We start from the raw sequence: 12,938 nt of genomic DNA, 5'->3' as shown, positions 1-12,938 counted from the left end.
AAATGCATTTGACAAAAACCGACATCTATTTATGATAAAAATTCTCAGTAAAGTGGGAATAGAGGGAACATACCTCAACATAATAAAGCCCATATATAACAAAGCCACATCTAACATCACACTCAATAGTGAAAAGCTAAAAGCATTTTCCTTAAGATCATAAACAAGACAAGGATGCCTACAATCGCCACTTCTATTCAATAGTGTTGGAAATCCTAGCCACAGCAATCAGACAAGAAATAAAAGGCATCCAAATCAGAAAGGAAGAAATAAAACTCATTATTTGCAGATGGCATTATACTGTATATAGAAAACTTTGAAGACTCCACTGAAAAACTATTAGAATAAATGAATTGAGTAAAGTTGCGGGATATAGAACCATATAAAAATCTACTACCTTTTGATATACCAGTAACAATCAGAAGGTGAAATTAAGAAAAAAATCGCATTTACAATTGTATGAAAAAGAATAAAATACCTAGGAATAAATTTAACTAGAGATGTGAAAAATCTGTACTCTAAAAACTCTAAGACAATGAAGAAACTGAAGAAGATGCAAATAAATGGAACGATATACCTTGCTCATGAATTGACAAGACTGATATTGTTAAAATGTCCTTACTACCTAAAGCACCTACAAATTCAATGCAATTCCTATTAAAATACCAATGGAACCACAAAAGACTCCAAACAGCCAAAGGAATCTAGAAATAAGAACAAAGTAGGAGGAATCACACTCTCTGACATCAAACTATACTACAAAGCTACAATAATCAAAACAGTATGGTACTGGCATAAAAACAGATATGTAGATCAATGGAATACAGAGCCCAGAAATAAATCCTCCCTTATATGGTCAATTAATCAATGACAAAGGAGCCAAAGAAATACAATGGGATAAAGACGGTCTTTTAAATAAGTGATGTTAGGAAAACTGGACAAGAGATACATGAAAAAAAATAAAGAAATTGGACCACTTTCATATATCATATACAAAAATAAACTCAAAACTCAAGGATTAAAGCCTTGAATTAAGACCTGCAACCATAAACCTCCTAGAAGAAAACACAGGCAGTAAACATTGACAGAGTTCTTAGCAATATCTTCCTGAATATGTCTCCTTGAGCAAAGGAAACAAAAGGAAAAATAAACAAATGGGACTACATGAAACTAAAATGTTCTTGCACATTGAAGGAAACCATCAACAAAACAAAAAGACAACCTACTGAATGGGAGAAGATATTCGCCAATGATACATCTAAAATATATAAGGAACTCATACACCACCAAAAGAAAAAGAATATCTAAAATATATAAGGAACTCATACACCACCAAAATATATAAGGAACTCATACACCACCAAAAGAAAAAGAAACTCAAAAAACAATCTGATTAAAAAATGGGGAGAGGACATGAATCAACATTTCTCCAAAGAAGACATACAGATGGCTGACAGATATGAAGAGATGCTAAACATCACTAATCATCAGGGAAATGCAAACGAAAACCACAATGAAGTATCATCTCACACCTGTCAGAATGAATATCCTCAATAAATCAACAAATAACAAGTGCTGATGAGGATGTGGAGAAAGGGAACTCTCATACAGTATTGGTGGGACTATAAATTAGTGCAGCTACTATGGAAAACAGTATAGCGATTCCTCAATAAATTAAAAATAGAGCTGCCATATGATCCAACAATTCTACTTCTGGGTATTTATCCAAAGAAAACAAAAACACTAATTTGAAAATATATATGCACTGCTATGTTCATTGTTCATTGCAGCATTACTCATTATAGCCAAGATATGAAAGTAACCTAGATGTCCATCAATAGATGAATAGATAAAGAAGATATGGTGCGTGTGTGTGTGTGTGTGTGTGTGTATACGTACATACATATATATATATGCAATATTATTCAGCAATAAAAAAGAATAAAATCTTGCCATTTGTGACAACATGGATGGACCTAGAGGGTATTATGCCAAGTGAAATAAGTCAGACAGGGAAAGACAAATACCACATGATTTCACTTATATGTGGAACCTAAAAAGACAAAACAAATGAATAAACAAAACAGAAACAGACCCATAGATACAGAGAACAAACTGATGGTCGCCAAAGGTGGGAGAAAGAATAAAGAAAAAAAAGACTATTAACACCTGGCTAATTATCAAAAAAAGACAAAAATAACCAAAGTCAAGAATGAAAAAAGGGGACAAACTATAGTTACATTACAAAAACAATAAATATGTTATGAACAACTTCAATTGAATAAAGTCCATTTAAGTAGTTTGATGAATTAAATTCCAAGAGAAACTTAACCAAACTCACACAAGATATGAATAATCCTATAATTAGTAAGTAAATTTAATCCATAATTAGAAACCTTACCACAAAGAACCTTCCAGATGACTTCACTGGTAAATTTTCCCCCAAAATATTTATATTTAAGGAAAAGATAATGCCAATTTTAAATATAATATTCCGGAGAACTGACAAATGATTGCTAGATTTATCACGGTCATCACTTTGTAAGGAATATAAATGTTAAATAACTATGCTGTACACCTAAAACTCTATGTCAACTATACTATAATAAAAAAAAAGTATTCCAGAAAATATAAAAAGAGGCAATGTCCCCTCTCCCCAATCCTTTTTATAAGAATATTATAAAAGAGAAAAATTATAGGTCAAACCCACTTTTGAGTATGTAGGCAAAAATCCTGAACAAAATCTTAACAAATCAAACCCAGAAAATAAATAAAGTCTGGTTTATTTCAGGAATGCAAAGTTGCTTGTATATTTTTAAAAATCAATTACTGTATTTCACACTATCAAAATTAAAGAGAAAAACCATATGATTGTCTTACGCGTTAAAAAGAAAGTGCTTCCAAAAAATTCAACATTCATTCACAACAAGAATCTTTGGTGAACTTAGAATTAAAGAGCTCTTCCCTTAATCTGATAAATGGTATGGTACCTACAAAACACCTACAAATGTCATATGAATGGTAAAATACAGTTTTCTTCTGATATCACGGGTTAGACAAAGATACCAGCTAATACCAATTCTTTTACTAGAGTCTTAGCCAGTGCAGTAATGCAAGAAAAAGAAAACAAAGCTACAAGGATTGGAAGCGAAAATGTAACTCACAATTCACAGAATATAATCAGAAAATTTCAAAATTACTGTCTTAGCCAGTGCAGTAATGCAAGAAAAAGAAAACAAAGCTACAAGGATTGGAAGCGAAAATGTAACTCACAATTCACAGAATATAATCAGAAAATTTCAAAATTACTGATAAATTTACTGATAAATTAGAACTGGTATACAGGCTTAACTCCTGGAAACAAGGTCAATTTGAAAATATCAACTGCATTTCTATAACCACAACAAAATGACAACCAAAAACTTTTTTAGAGATGCTATTTACAATAGTGTTTAAAAAGTCAAATACTTATTAATTAATCCAACACCAGATGTATAAAATCTCTATGCAAAAAGTGATAAAAACATTGAAAGTAATAGAGAGGACCTAAATAATGGTATATGCCATGTTTCCAGATTGGAAGACTCAATATTAGAAAAATGTCAAATTTCCCCAAATGGACTACTCAATGCAATCTCAACCATTTTAACAAATGGTTGTTTTTGGTTAAAAGTGGCAAATGTGTATGGAAAGAAAAAGCTTAAAAAATAGTCAAGACACTACTGAAGACAGCCAAGGCCTTGCTCTAGATATAAAACTACACAATTATTAAGACAATGTAGACATGGTATGATAGACAAGAGATCAATGGATTAGGAGAGCCCAGAAACAGACTCACCCATATAAAGATAATAACAACAAAGGTGTCATGGTAGAACGGAAGGGAAAGGAAAACCTTGACAATAAATGGTGCAAGCTGAATAGCCATATGGTATGGGCTAGATATCCATATGGGAAAAAATAAAGACTGATCTTTCATAACCACATGAAGATCAGTTCTGGGTAAACTATAGCTCCAAATGTAATAGGCAAAACAAGTCTCCTAATTTACAATATGGGAGAATAACTGTATGTCCTCAGAGTAGGAAAAGACTTCTCAAATAGGACACAAAAAGCACCTATTATAATTTTAAATAATTTTTAAAGAAGAAACTGATAAATTGGACATTAAAATAAAGAACTTCTAAAAAAAAAAAAAAAAGAACTTTTTCATAGACATCAAGACAGTGAAAAGGCAATCCAAAAGTGAACAGCATTATTTCAATAACCTCAAACTGGAAACAGCCCAAATTTCCATCAACAGCAGAACAAATTGTGGTTTCTTTATACAATGGAATACTATAGAGCAATGGAAACAAATCAACCACAGCTACACTCAATACAAATGACTCTCAAAAACATGTTAGTGAAAGAGACCAGATACCTAATAATACAAACTGAAGGATTTCATTTAAATAAAGCTAGAGAACAGGAAAAACTAAACTTCAGTGTTTAGGAGTGAATGCTTGGGTGGTAAAACTACAAAGAAAATCAAGAAGTAATTACAAACAATAAAAGTCAGGGTAACAGTTACTTGGGGGGTGGGGTATCTATTTTCTAACCTTGGCAGTGGTTACACAAGTATATGTTTCATAAAAATACACTAACCTATAATTTTTTCTTTTGTGTGCTTTTAAATTTTAAAAACTCAAAATACTCAAAGGCTTCAGATGTTGAGTGGGGAAGGGTGCACTGGTGCCCTGCACACATGGCACCTTCAGGAGTATGCGGCTATCTTTATCTACAGTTCAAGTACCTTAGGATTCTTGTTACCTTCTAAAATCATCATATAACATTGTCAAACAATTGAACATTCTGCACTGATAAGCAATTATTTATTATAACTCTTAAGAGCCAGAGCAAGTGTCTTTGGAATCCAAATAGATAAAAGGGATCTCTCTCAGCATGAAAACATGAATGGGAATGCTAAATTCTCAACTCATTTAAAATAAGAATTACTTCTGGAAAGGAAGGTTAATGGGAAGGGGAAAAGTTCAAGGCCTATTATGTTTTATTTCTTTGTATTTTAGTTCTTCCAAAAGAAAGTGTTAAAATTCAACAAAATGGGTTAACTTCGTTAACCAAGTATAAAATACTCAAACATACCTATGTTGTTTACCACCACCACCACCACCACCACCACCATTAAATTCCACTTTTTCTCTTTCTCTAGGCTAAATATCTCCTTTATAGTTCATCCATGTTTCAAGTCAAATTTTTCATATACTTCACCATTCCAGCCATTTTATTCTAGATGGCAATATTCCTCTAAATGACGTGCCAAGATCCAAATAACTGCACTGTTTGAGAGAGTCCTCCAATGCCTCATTTTCACCGGCAAACTTTTAACTCACAGATAATTCTAGTAAGATTAAATTCTTTTTCTTTCCAGCCAGCCCAGCTATACAACCTCTCAAATGGAGAACACCCTTGTACCAAACAGTGGGTTATCTACCTATTGTCCTCTTTTCCAACAGAACCCAACCTGATGTATCAGCTGATCATGGAGGTACCATTCCCCTGCCCATGTCTGATTTGACTAGAAGCATCTGATACAATTCTGTCCAATAAGACTTGAGGGGTCTTATGCTGGCGGGCTTTGAGAAAGGTTTCTTCGCTCTTAAAAGGAGATATACAAAAATAGATAGTCTCATCTTCTCATGGAGTTATCGAATCAGAGTATGTCCTCTGGAAATGCACCAGTCATGCTGCAACCATGAAGCACTGGGCTAAGGCAGAAGTGAGAGGTTTGTGCTGAGCTGCTCAATTAACCAACCCCACAGGTGCCCCAAGTCCAAATGCTGATTTTTACTTTCTCTACCACTATCTTATTCCAGTCGTAATGGTTACTGAGTCAACCTCTTCTTAATGTTTTGTCCATCAAAAAAACTAGGCCAGTGATTGTAAATCTGGTGCTGGTAGCCTTTTCGCTTCCAAATAATCCCATATTCTAATTTTTATAAGACTTCCCAAAAGGGGGTCATATTTTCTTAATTTTTTTTTGTCATAATACAAAGATAAAACAAGCTTACCATTTAAAAAAAAAAAGAACTTAAAAGACATTAAAAGTTTTTAAAAATCCATAGAAAATGTAAAAACGCCAAGTCCTCTGTGATTACATCCTTCAAAGATAACCGGTTAACAGTTTGGTATATATTGATTCATGATATGTTGTAGCTTCTATGACATTAGTTTCTTTTAAAGAAAATAATTCTATCAGGTTTTTCTTAATAGTGGGGAAGATAGGTAGGCATGCACAAAAAGAAATCTGCAACCAAAAAGGAAACATTATGAAATACCCAGATATAGAAGAAAGAACAACAGACTTAGAATAGGACAGACTAATTCATACCCTAGCCCTGCTGTATTATCTTAAACCCTTGGCCTCTACTGACTCACTTCATGGTAAAGATAAGAATAACTTCATCAGACTGCTCAGGAACTTATACAAGATAATGTACCCAAATGAGTTTGGTTGAGTTTTTATTTGTTTGCTGGGGTTTTTTGTTTTTCTCCACTTGCACATAAAAATCACCTGGGAAGCATTTGCACATAGGACTCCCAGATGTACTCAATAACAATCTCTGGGTGTGGGGACTTGAAATCACATGCAAGTGTATTTAGTAGAGTAAAAGGCCCATGTATTGTTTGTTTTTTACTACTCTATTGTTTAGCATCTAACACCAGTAGGATAAGTAACAAATGAAAACTCATATTTTAAAAATAGATTAGTTATGTTTAAAAAGATTTCACTGGAAAAGACCATGATACTTATCTAAGAAAAATTCTCTTAGCAAAAGTAATTATTATACTTGATACAAACGACTTGAGCTCATTTCTACTTGAATGTGCCTCCATGGTTCACCTTCCATCTCAGGCCATAAATCAAGGTACACTACACTAAATTTAATGAAGCATCAGAGTAATCTAGTTCAGCTCACTAAAAAACTCATGAAAATTGGATTGTGGGTGATTTCAAATTCTCTCTCAAATGGCCGCTCCATAGAAACTGTAATTACTGTAAAATATTTATCCCCACTTTTTTCACATGGAAAACTTTTTCTTTCAGTCATTCATTTTAAGACAATTCAAAATAATAGTTAGGTGCCAGCTTTAATATGCAATATTTACCACTTTTATAAAATGTATGTACCTGATAGATCTAGAAGGATATACACCATCAAAATATTTACAGTGAGGTTTCCATGAATAATATTTTAGATTATTTTTCATTTATCTTTACATCTATTTTTTATTTTTACATAAACATGCACTATCTATATAATATTTCTTCTATTATTTTAAAAAGAAAATGCAAAAGCCCAAGATTCAGTAAGGGTAAATAACATAAAGAATCTTGAAAGGTTTTAAGTTTTGATTTTCCAAAGTCAAATAATATGACATGTTTAAAAATCTGATTTTTCTATTTGGAAAAAATTAATAACCCTTCACATATCACTGCCAAGAATTCTAAAGCTCTTTAGCTTTAAAAATAACTATTTTTTCAAATGCAATAAAAGATATTATTGGGTCAGCTGACAAACTGGAATACAGACAGTATTTGATTTGATCAAAGTATCGTATCAATGTTAAATTCCCTTAAGTTGATAACTGTACTAAGGTTATATAAGATAATGTCCTTGGTTCTTAGGAAATACACACTAGAAATATACACTGAAATTTTTAAGGGTACAGGGGCAATGATGTATGCAACTTACTCTCAAAAAGTTCAGCAAAAAATGCATTATAATAGAATGAATGATAAAACAAATGCTAAATAAGGGAAAAGTTCACTGGTGAATCTGGGTAAAGGGGAGTTGTTTGCACAATTTTTGCAATTTTTTTGTAAGCTTGAAATTAAAATTTTTAGTTGAAAAAAGTAACAGAAAAAATAATATATTTAAAATTGTCCTAAAAAACACTTAAGATCATGCTGAATCAACTTAAAGCAAGACTTTATTGGGGGAAAACAGCAATACACTTTAAATTATGCTAATAAAAACACTCATGTAGGACCGACTTCAAGTAAGACACTAAATTAGCACTGTCCAGTAGAAATATAGTGAGCCATATATGTAGTATTTTCTAGTAGTCACTTTAAAAATTAAAACAAGTGAAGCTAATTGTAATATATTTTACTTTGCCAACGTCTAAAATATTACCATTTTAATGTAATCAATGTAAAAATTATTGACATACTTTACATTTTGTTCATATAAGTCTTCAAAATCTGGTGTGCATTTTATACTTACATCTCTGAGCAGACACTAGGAAATACTCAACCCGCATTTAGATTTCATAATACGAACACTTAAAAAAGTAGATTCACATAACCAAGTTGTATCAAACACAGTCAAATGTTTTCCAATCATTGATTTGAGTACCAGTTTTTAAATGTAAAAGCAAATTAACTAAAATTAAATACAATGGAAAATGCATTCCTCAATCACACTATCCACACTGTAGCAAGCTCAGTAGCCACATGTGGCTACACTATGGGACAGCACAACTTTAGACGATGAAACAAATTCCTTCTATGACAGGAGGACCTGATTGACAAAATTTAGTTTCTCATATTTACTGAAACTTTTAACATAGTTATGATTAAAAAAAAAAATGACTGATATTTCTATCAGAAGCAGTGGTATTTCTCCAAGTCATAATCAGACATTCCCTATACGAAGCCTTCTTTATTATTCTGTTGCAGGTGTCAGTTTGAATTTCTTGAAAACTGGCTATCAAATGACCCATTTACTTTTTAAATGTGACAGAAACTTCAATTGTCCACTATATAGAGTGCAGAGTTTGTAGCACAAATACTGTTTGAGAATCTCAAATAGGAGCAATGCACACAACAGTACTTGTCCCAGATTTAAGAGGAAGTGGCTCTGAGTTAAAGAGGTGGGTTTTTCTTTTAAACAGGTGTAAGAGATTAATTCAGTCAACACCAAGCAACACTAAAGATTCAACAATCAATAATTCTGTGCCAAGCAACTTGATCAAGGATTTGGCTAGAATCGTTTGGGCTAATCTCAATAAAAACCATCCTAAGACATCTTGATTTAGGCCATTCTCACCTAAATAAGTAAAAAATATACACATATGAATAAAATTCTGCCTGCTTGACAAAAGGAAAAACCATTTGAAAGATAATTTAGTGTGGGCAACAATATAGTTCCAAAGAACAGGAGTTACCATAAAATATCATTTAAAACTCGTTTTAGGGAAATATCTAATTTCTACTTTGTCTAGCCAGAGTTTGTCAACTGAACAATGTTGTGGGTAACAATAAAATTTAATCCATAACTACTAACACTGATATTGTTAGTTCTCTGCAGGCATCCAAGTGTTAATACTCTGCTTAAACTTGAAAAGAAGATGTTCTTTAAAATTGATGAATCCTTTACTGTAAATTCACTAGTGCCTAAAGTTACTCATACTCCTGGGAAGTGAGGTAAAAGTGTGAAAAATAATTTTTGTCAGCCTATCTAGCTTTAAATTCTATATTCTATACAAAATCCTTCCCCTCCCCCCCTTCCCCTTCTATCGCACTGATCTATCTTGCTTTCATGGGATACATTGGGAATCACAGATGTAAATCTAAGCATTGCGTGGAAGCTAAAATAATCGTAATCTAAAAGCATTTGTATATAAACATTAACTATTTCTATTTAAAATTTAACTTCTTTTTCTCCTCTAAAGAATCATAAAGCTTTAAGCAGAATAAATACAGACGTTTTAGGCCGTTCCATCGGAAAAGGTTTAATCTTGATTCGGTTTATTTTACCCATGGAAATATTTGAACGTTCTGTAGAAGAACATGTTCTAACTGGGGTTTTTATTAGAAAGTTCTGTCAATACCTATATAATCAAATCCAGTTTCACTCTGAAATTAGCTAACGCAGAAATCAACTGTAATTAAATAATAATGAAGAGGGAAGAGAAATAAACGACACCACCAGAAACTCACATTCCTGTCCCACAGTTCAAGCGCTATTTCGAGAAGGCAGGTAAAAATAAAGTCCCAGGTGCCCCAATCACGAAAAGGTTTACGTGAAGCGGCGGCATCCAGACACGCCACAGAACCCACACGGATCCCAGCGACCCGGCTGTTTCACGCGGCCTCAACTCCAGAAATCGCCCATGAATCCAGGCCACTTAACTATCTAGCAGCACAAGGATGTTTACAGGGGTATCGGATGCAGAACCACTTAAATTCTGTCATCGAAAAAAAGTGGGGTTACATGAGTTTTTACCTCTCCTACTCGCGAAAACTCACTCTAAAAGGGAGCAACATAGTTACCAGAGAGAGGTTTCCCCTTATTCACCAGACTCAGGCAAACAGCTATATTTAACAATTCTCCTCCAAGGTCTGGTGCCAGCGCGGTGAATCTCCTGGAGAGGGAGGCAGGCGCGCAGGAAGCAGAGGCACACCCGCGGCCGGTGCAGGAGCGCTCTCACCGTGCCGCCCAAGCGCGCTCGCCCGGCACCGCGGCACCTCCAGGGGCCGACGCGGGAAGCTGCATCCCACAGCGGCGAGCCCACCTCGCCAACAAAGGCTGCATCTGCCGCTTACCCAGGGAAAGCCCAACAGAGTCCACGGGGAGCGCGCTGCCTCCTTAGCCTGGGAACGCCGCGAGGTCCGGACTGCGGACCGAAGCTCGCAGCGTCCCGGAGGAGGGCGTGGTGGGCGTCTGGACTGCTTGAAGTCCCTCAAGGAGGTGGCGGCGCGGCGGGCGGACTGGGGGCTAGGGAGTTCGAGGCGGTCCGCCGCCCCCCGCAGCCCCGATGTCTTTCATTTGGCCTCTGCGGCTGCTGAGGCAGCCCGACCTCCAGCGCTAAGCACTGCGCCAAGCAGGGGCGGGAGAAGGCGCGCCAGACCCGCCGCAGCGCCGGACCACCACCCTCCCCGCGCGCCCACCCCAAGCCGGGCCTGTCCTGGACCCCGCGGCTCGCCCGTCCCTCCCCCGTCCCGCAGGCCGCGCTTCCAAGGCGAGAGAACGAGACTGCGCTCGGGCTCTCGCCCGCTCCCCACCTCGACGTAGCCGGCCAGTGCCGCGGCGGGTGCCGTGAGCCTGAGCAGCAGCAGGACCAGGAGCCTGCCCGTAGCCGCGGCGGCCGCGGTCCAAGTGGCCGCCATCCTTCGCCGGGTCGCTCTAGCGTTCGGCTCTCAAGCTCACACACAGTCACAAGGGAACCTTCCCACCGCGACCCAGAAGCATCTGAATCCCGTTCGCCGCTGCCCCGGGGGTTTTACACCGACCGGAACTGACTTCACAAAGCCACGCCCTCCTTCCCCACTGACCAATGTCGGTCCGCAGAACCGCCCCTTGTTCAGCGCTGACCCAATCAGAGGGACGGAAGAGCCTGCACCTCCCGTCCTCCCCAGCCGCGCGCCCCCGCCAGGCCCCGCCCCCGGCCGCTGACGGCCCCGCCCCCGCCCCCGCCCCGACCGTCGCGGGCGAGGCACCGAGGGGTGCGTGGGGCCGGGGCAGGGCGTTGCTCTACCCCGGCTGGGGTCGCTCCCGCATCCCTCACCCCAAGCGCTTATCGGTCCGCGCTGCACTCGTCAGTCTACCTGCACGCCCCACTCCCCCGCCCCTGCGGGGTATTTTTCAGATTCCTTTGGGTACCGCCTTCTTTTGGGTTCTGAAAAATGTTTTCATTAAAAACAGGATTTAAAAAAACAGGATGAATTTTTCCCAGTCCTGGCATGTGTACCGAAGGCCCTCCCCCGAAGCTGGGCAAGGGTAAATGAGGTAGTTTCCTCCTCTCGCGGCCACCGCGCAGGGCTCTTCGCCTTTCCAGAGCGCTACTTGCCTCGAGCTGGCTTCGCTCTTCCTCACATCTGTACCGGGCGGTGTTTTCTACGCTTTTGACCTCTGTTCCTTAGGCCCTATCCTTACGCTTCCTTTTCAGAGTCCATTTGAGCCAGTTTTATCTGCCTTCAGCTGGAGACCAGAAGTACAAGGACCACGTCTGACCTTAGAGTCCGAGTCCCTTTCGTGTGTTATAGGAAAAGATCATTTTTCTTTCCTCTTCAGATTAAGATCACTAGCAAGAGACCTGCTTCCCTGTGCCTTCTTGCTCCACTGCAGTTCCACTTCAACTGGGAAAACGTTCTGCTGCCTCATTTCACTAGGCTCAGCCTTGCCACTGCTTTCTTTTCTTTCAATTGCCATGTGATTTATATCCCACCCTCAGGAGAGTCCTTGCTAGTTTCTTTAGGTTCAACCAAATAAATAGAGAACAGGGTCTCTATCCCAGGAAACTAAGAAATGAAGAGAACATGTCCCCAGATTAAACAGAATGGAGCAATGAGAAGAACGCTGTGTTTTCCTGCCTTACTGTATAACATGCACAGTTCCTGGTGGTTAAACAGGCTCTGCGCCATTCCGCAAAGACAATCACCTTTTCATTATAGAGCCCTTCCTAGGCCTGCAATGTCCTCTCTCCAAAATCTACCTGTTGCAAGCATTCGTATTCTTCCTTTGCACAATTGCATATAAAGTCATCTGCCCCTGAATCTGTAGAGTGCTGTTTTTGTTTCAGCACTTGCTCTCCTAGTTATTTCCAGACCCCTCTCATGTCACTGAAAAGACTTCCATATGCCATATTGCAGGGCCCTCTCATGGTGGATACCTTACAATGTGTTTGTACGGTGTCACCCAAACCAATTATGTTGGGTTCTGGTCCTAGTTCTGGAACTGTTGCTATTGACTGAATTGTTTCCTTCCCAAAGTTTATATGTTGAAGTCCTAACACTCACTCTGATGGTATTTGGAGATGAGGCCTTTGAGAAGTAATTAGAATTAGATAAAGTCCTGGGGTGGGGCCATCACGATCAGATTATTGTCCTTACAAGAGACTAGAGAGTTTGCTTCTTCCTCTCTCTCTAC

At 38.0% G+C, this 12,938-nt stretch overlaps 1 protein-coding gene across 7 annotated transcripts in view; it reads right to left on the bottom strand.

Annotated features, from left to right (window-relative positions):
- APLP2 (amyloid beta precursor like protein 2) overlaps positions 1-11,278 on the bottom strand; it is a 76,296-nt gene extending 65,018 nt beyond the window's left edge. For 4 of the 7 annotated variants that reach the window (XM_039878826.1, XM_039878830.1, XM_039878827.1 and 1 more), the window contains exon 1: positions 11,075-11,277. In XM_039878826.1, coding sequence (XP_039734760.1) covers positions 11,075-11,179 — 105 coding nt within the window. In that variant the 5' untranslated portion in view covers positions 11,180-11,277. Of the gene's footprint in view, positions 1-11,074 lie in introns of all 7 variants that reach the window. The other 3 variants (XM_039878832.1, XM_039878831.1, XM_039878828.1) reach the window with 3 other exon arrangements.
- Positions 11,279-12,938: the final 1,660 nt, after the last annotated feature.

The sequence above is a fragment of the Pteropus medius genome, unplaced genomic scaffold (assembly GCF_902729225.1).
Source record: "Pteropus medius unplaced genomic scaffold, Ma_sr-lr_union100, whole genome shotgun sequence".
NCBI lineage: Eukaryota > Metazoa > Chordata > Mammalia > Chiroptera > Pteropodidae > Pteropus > Pteropus medius.
The sequence above is the reverse complement of the archived record's forward strand: the minus strand, read 5'-3'. Positions and strand labels throughout refer to the sequence as shown.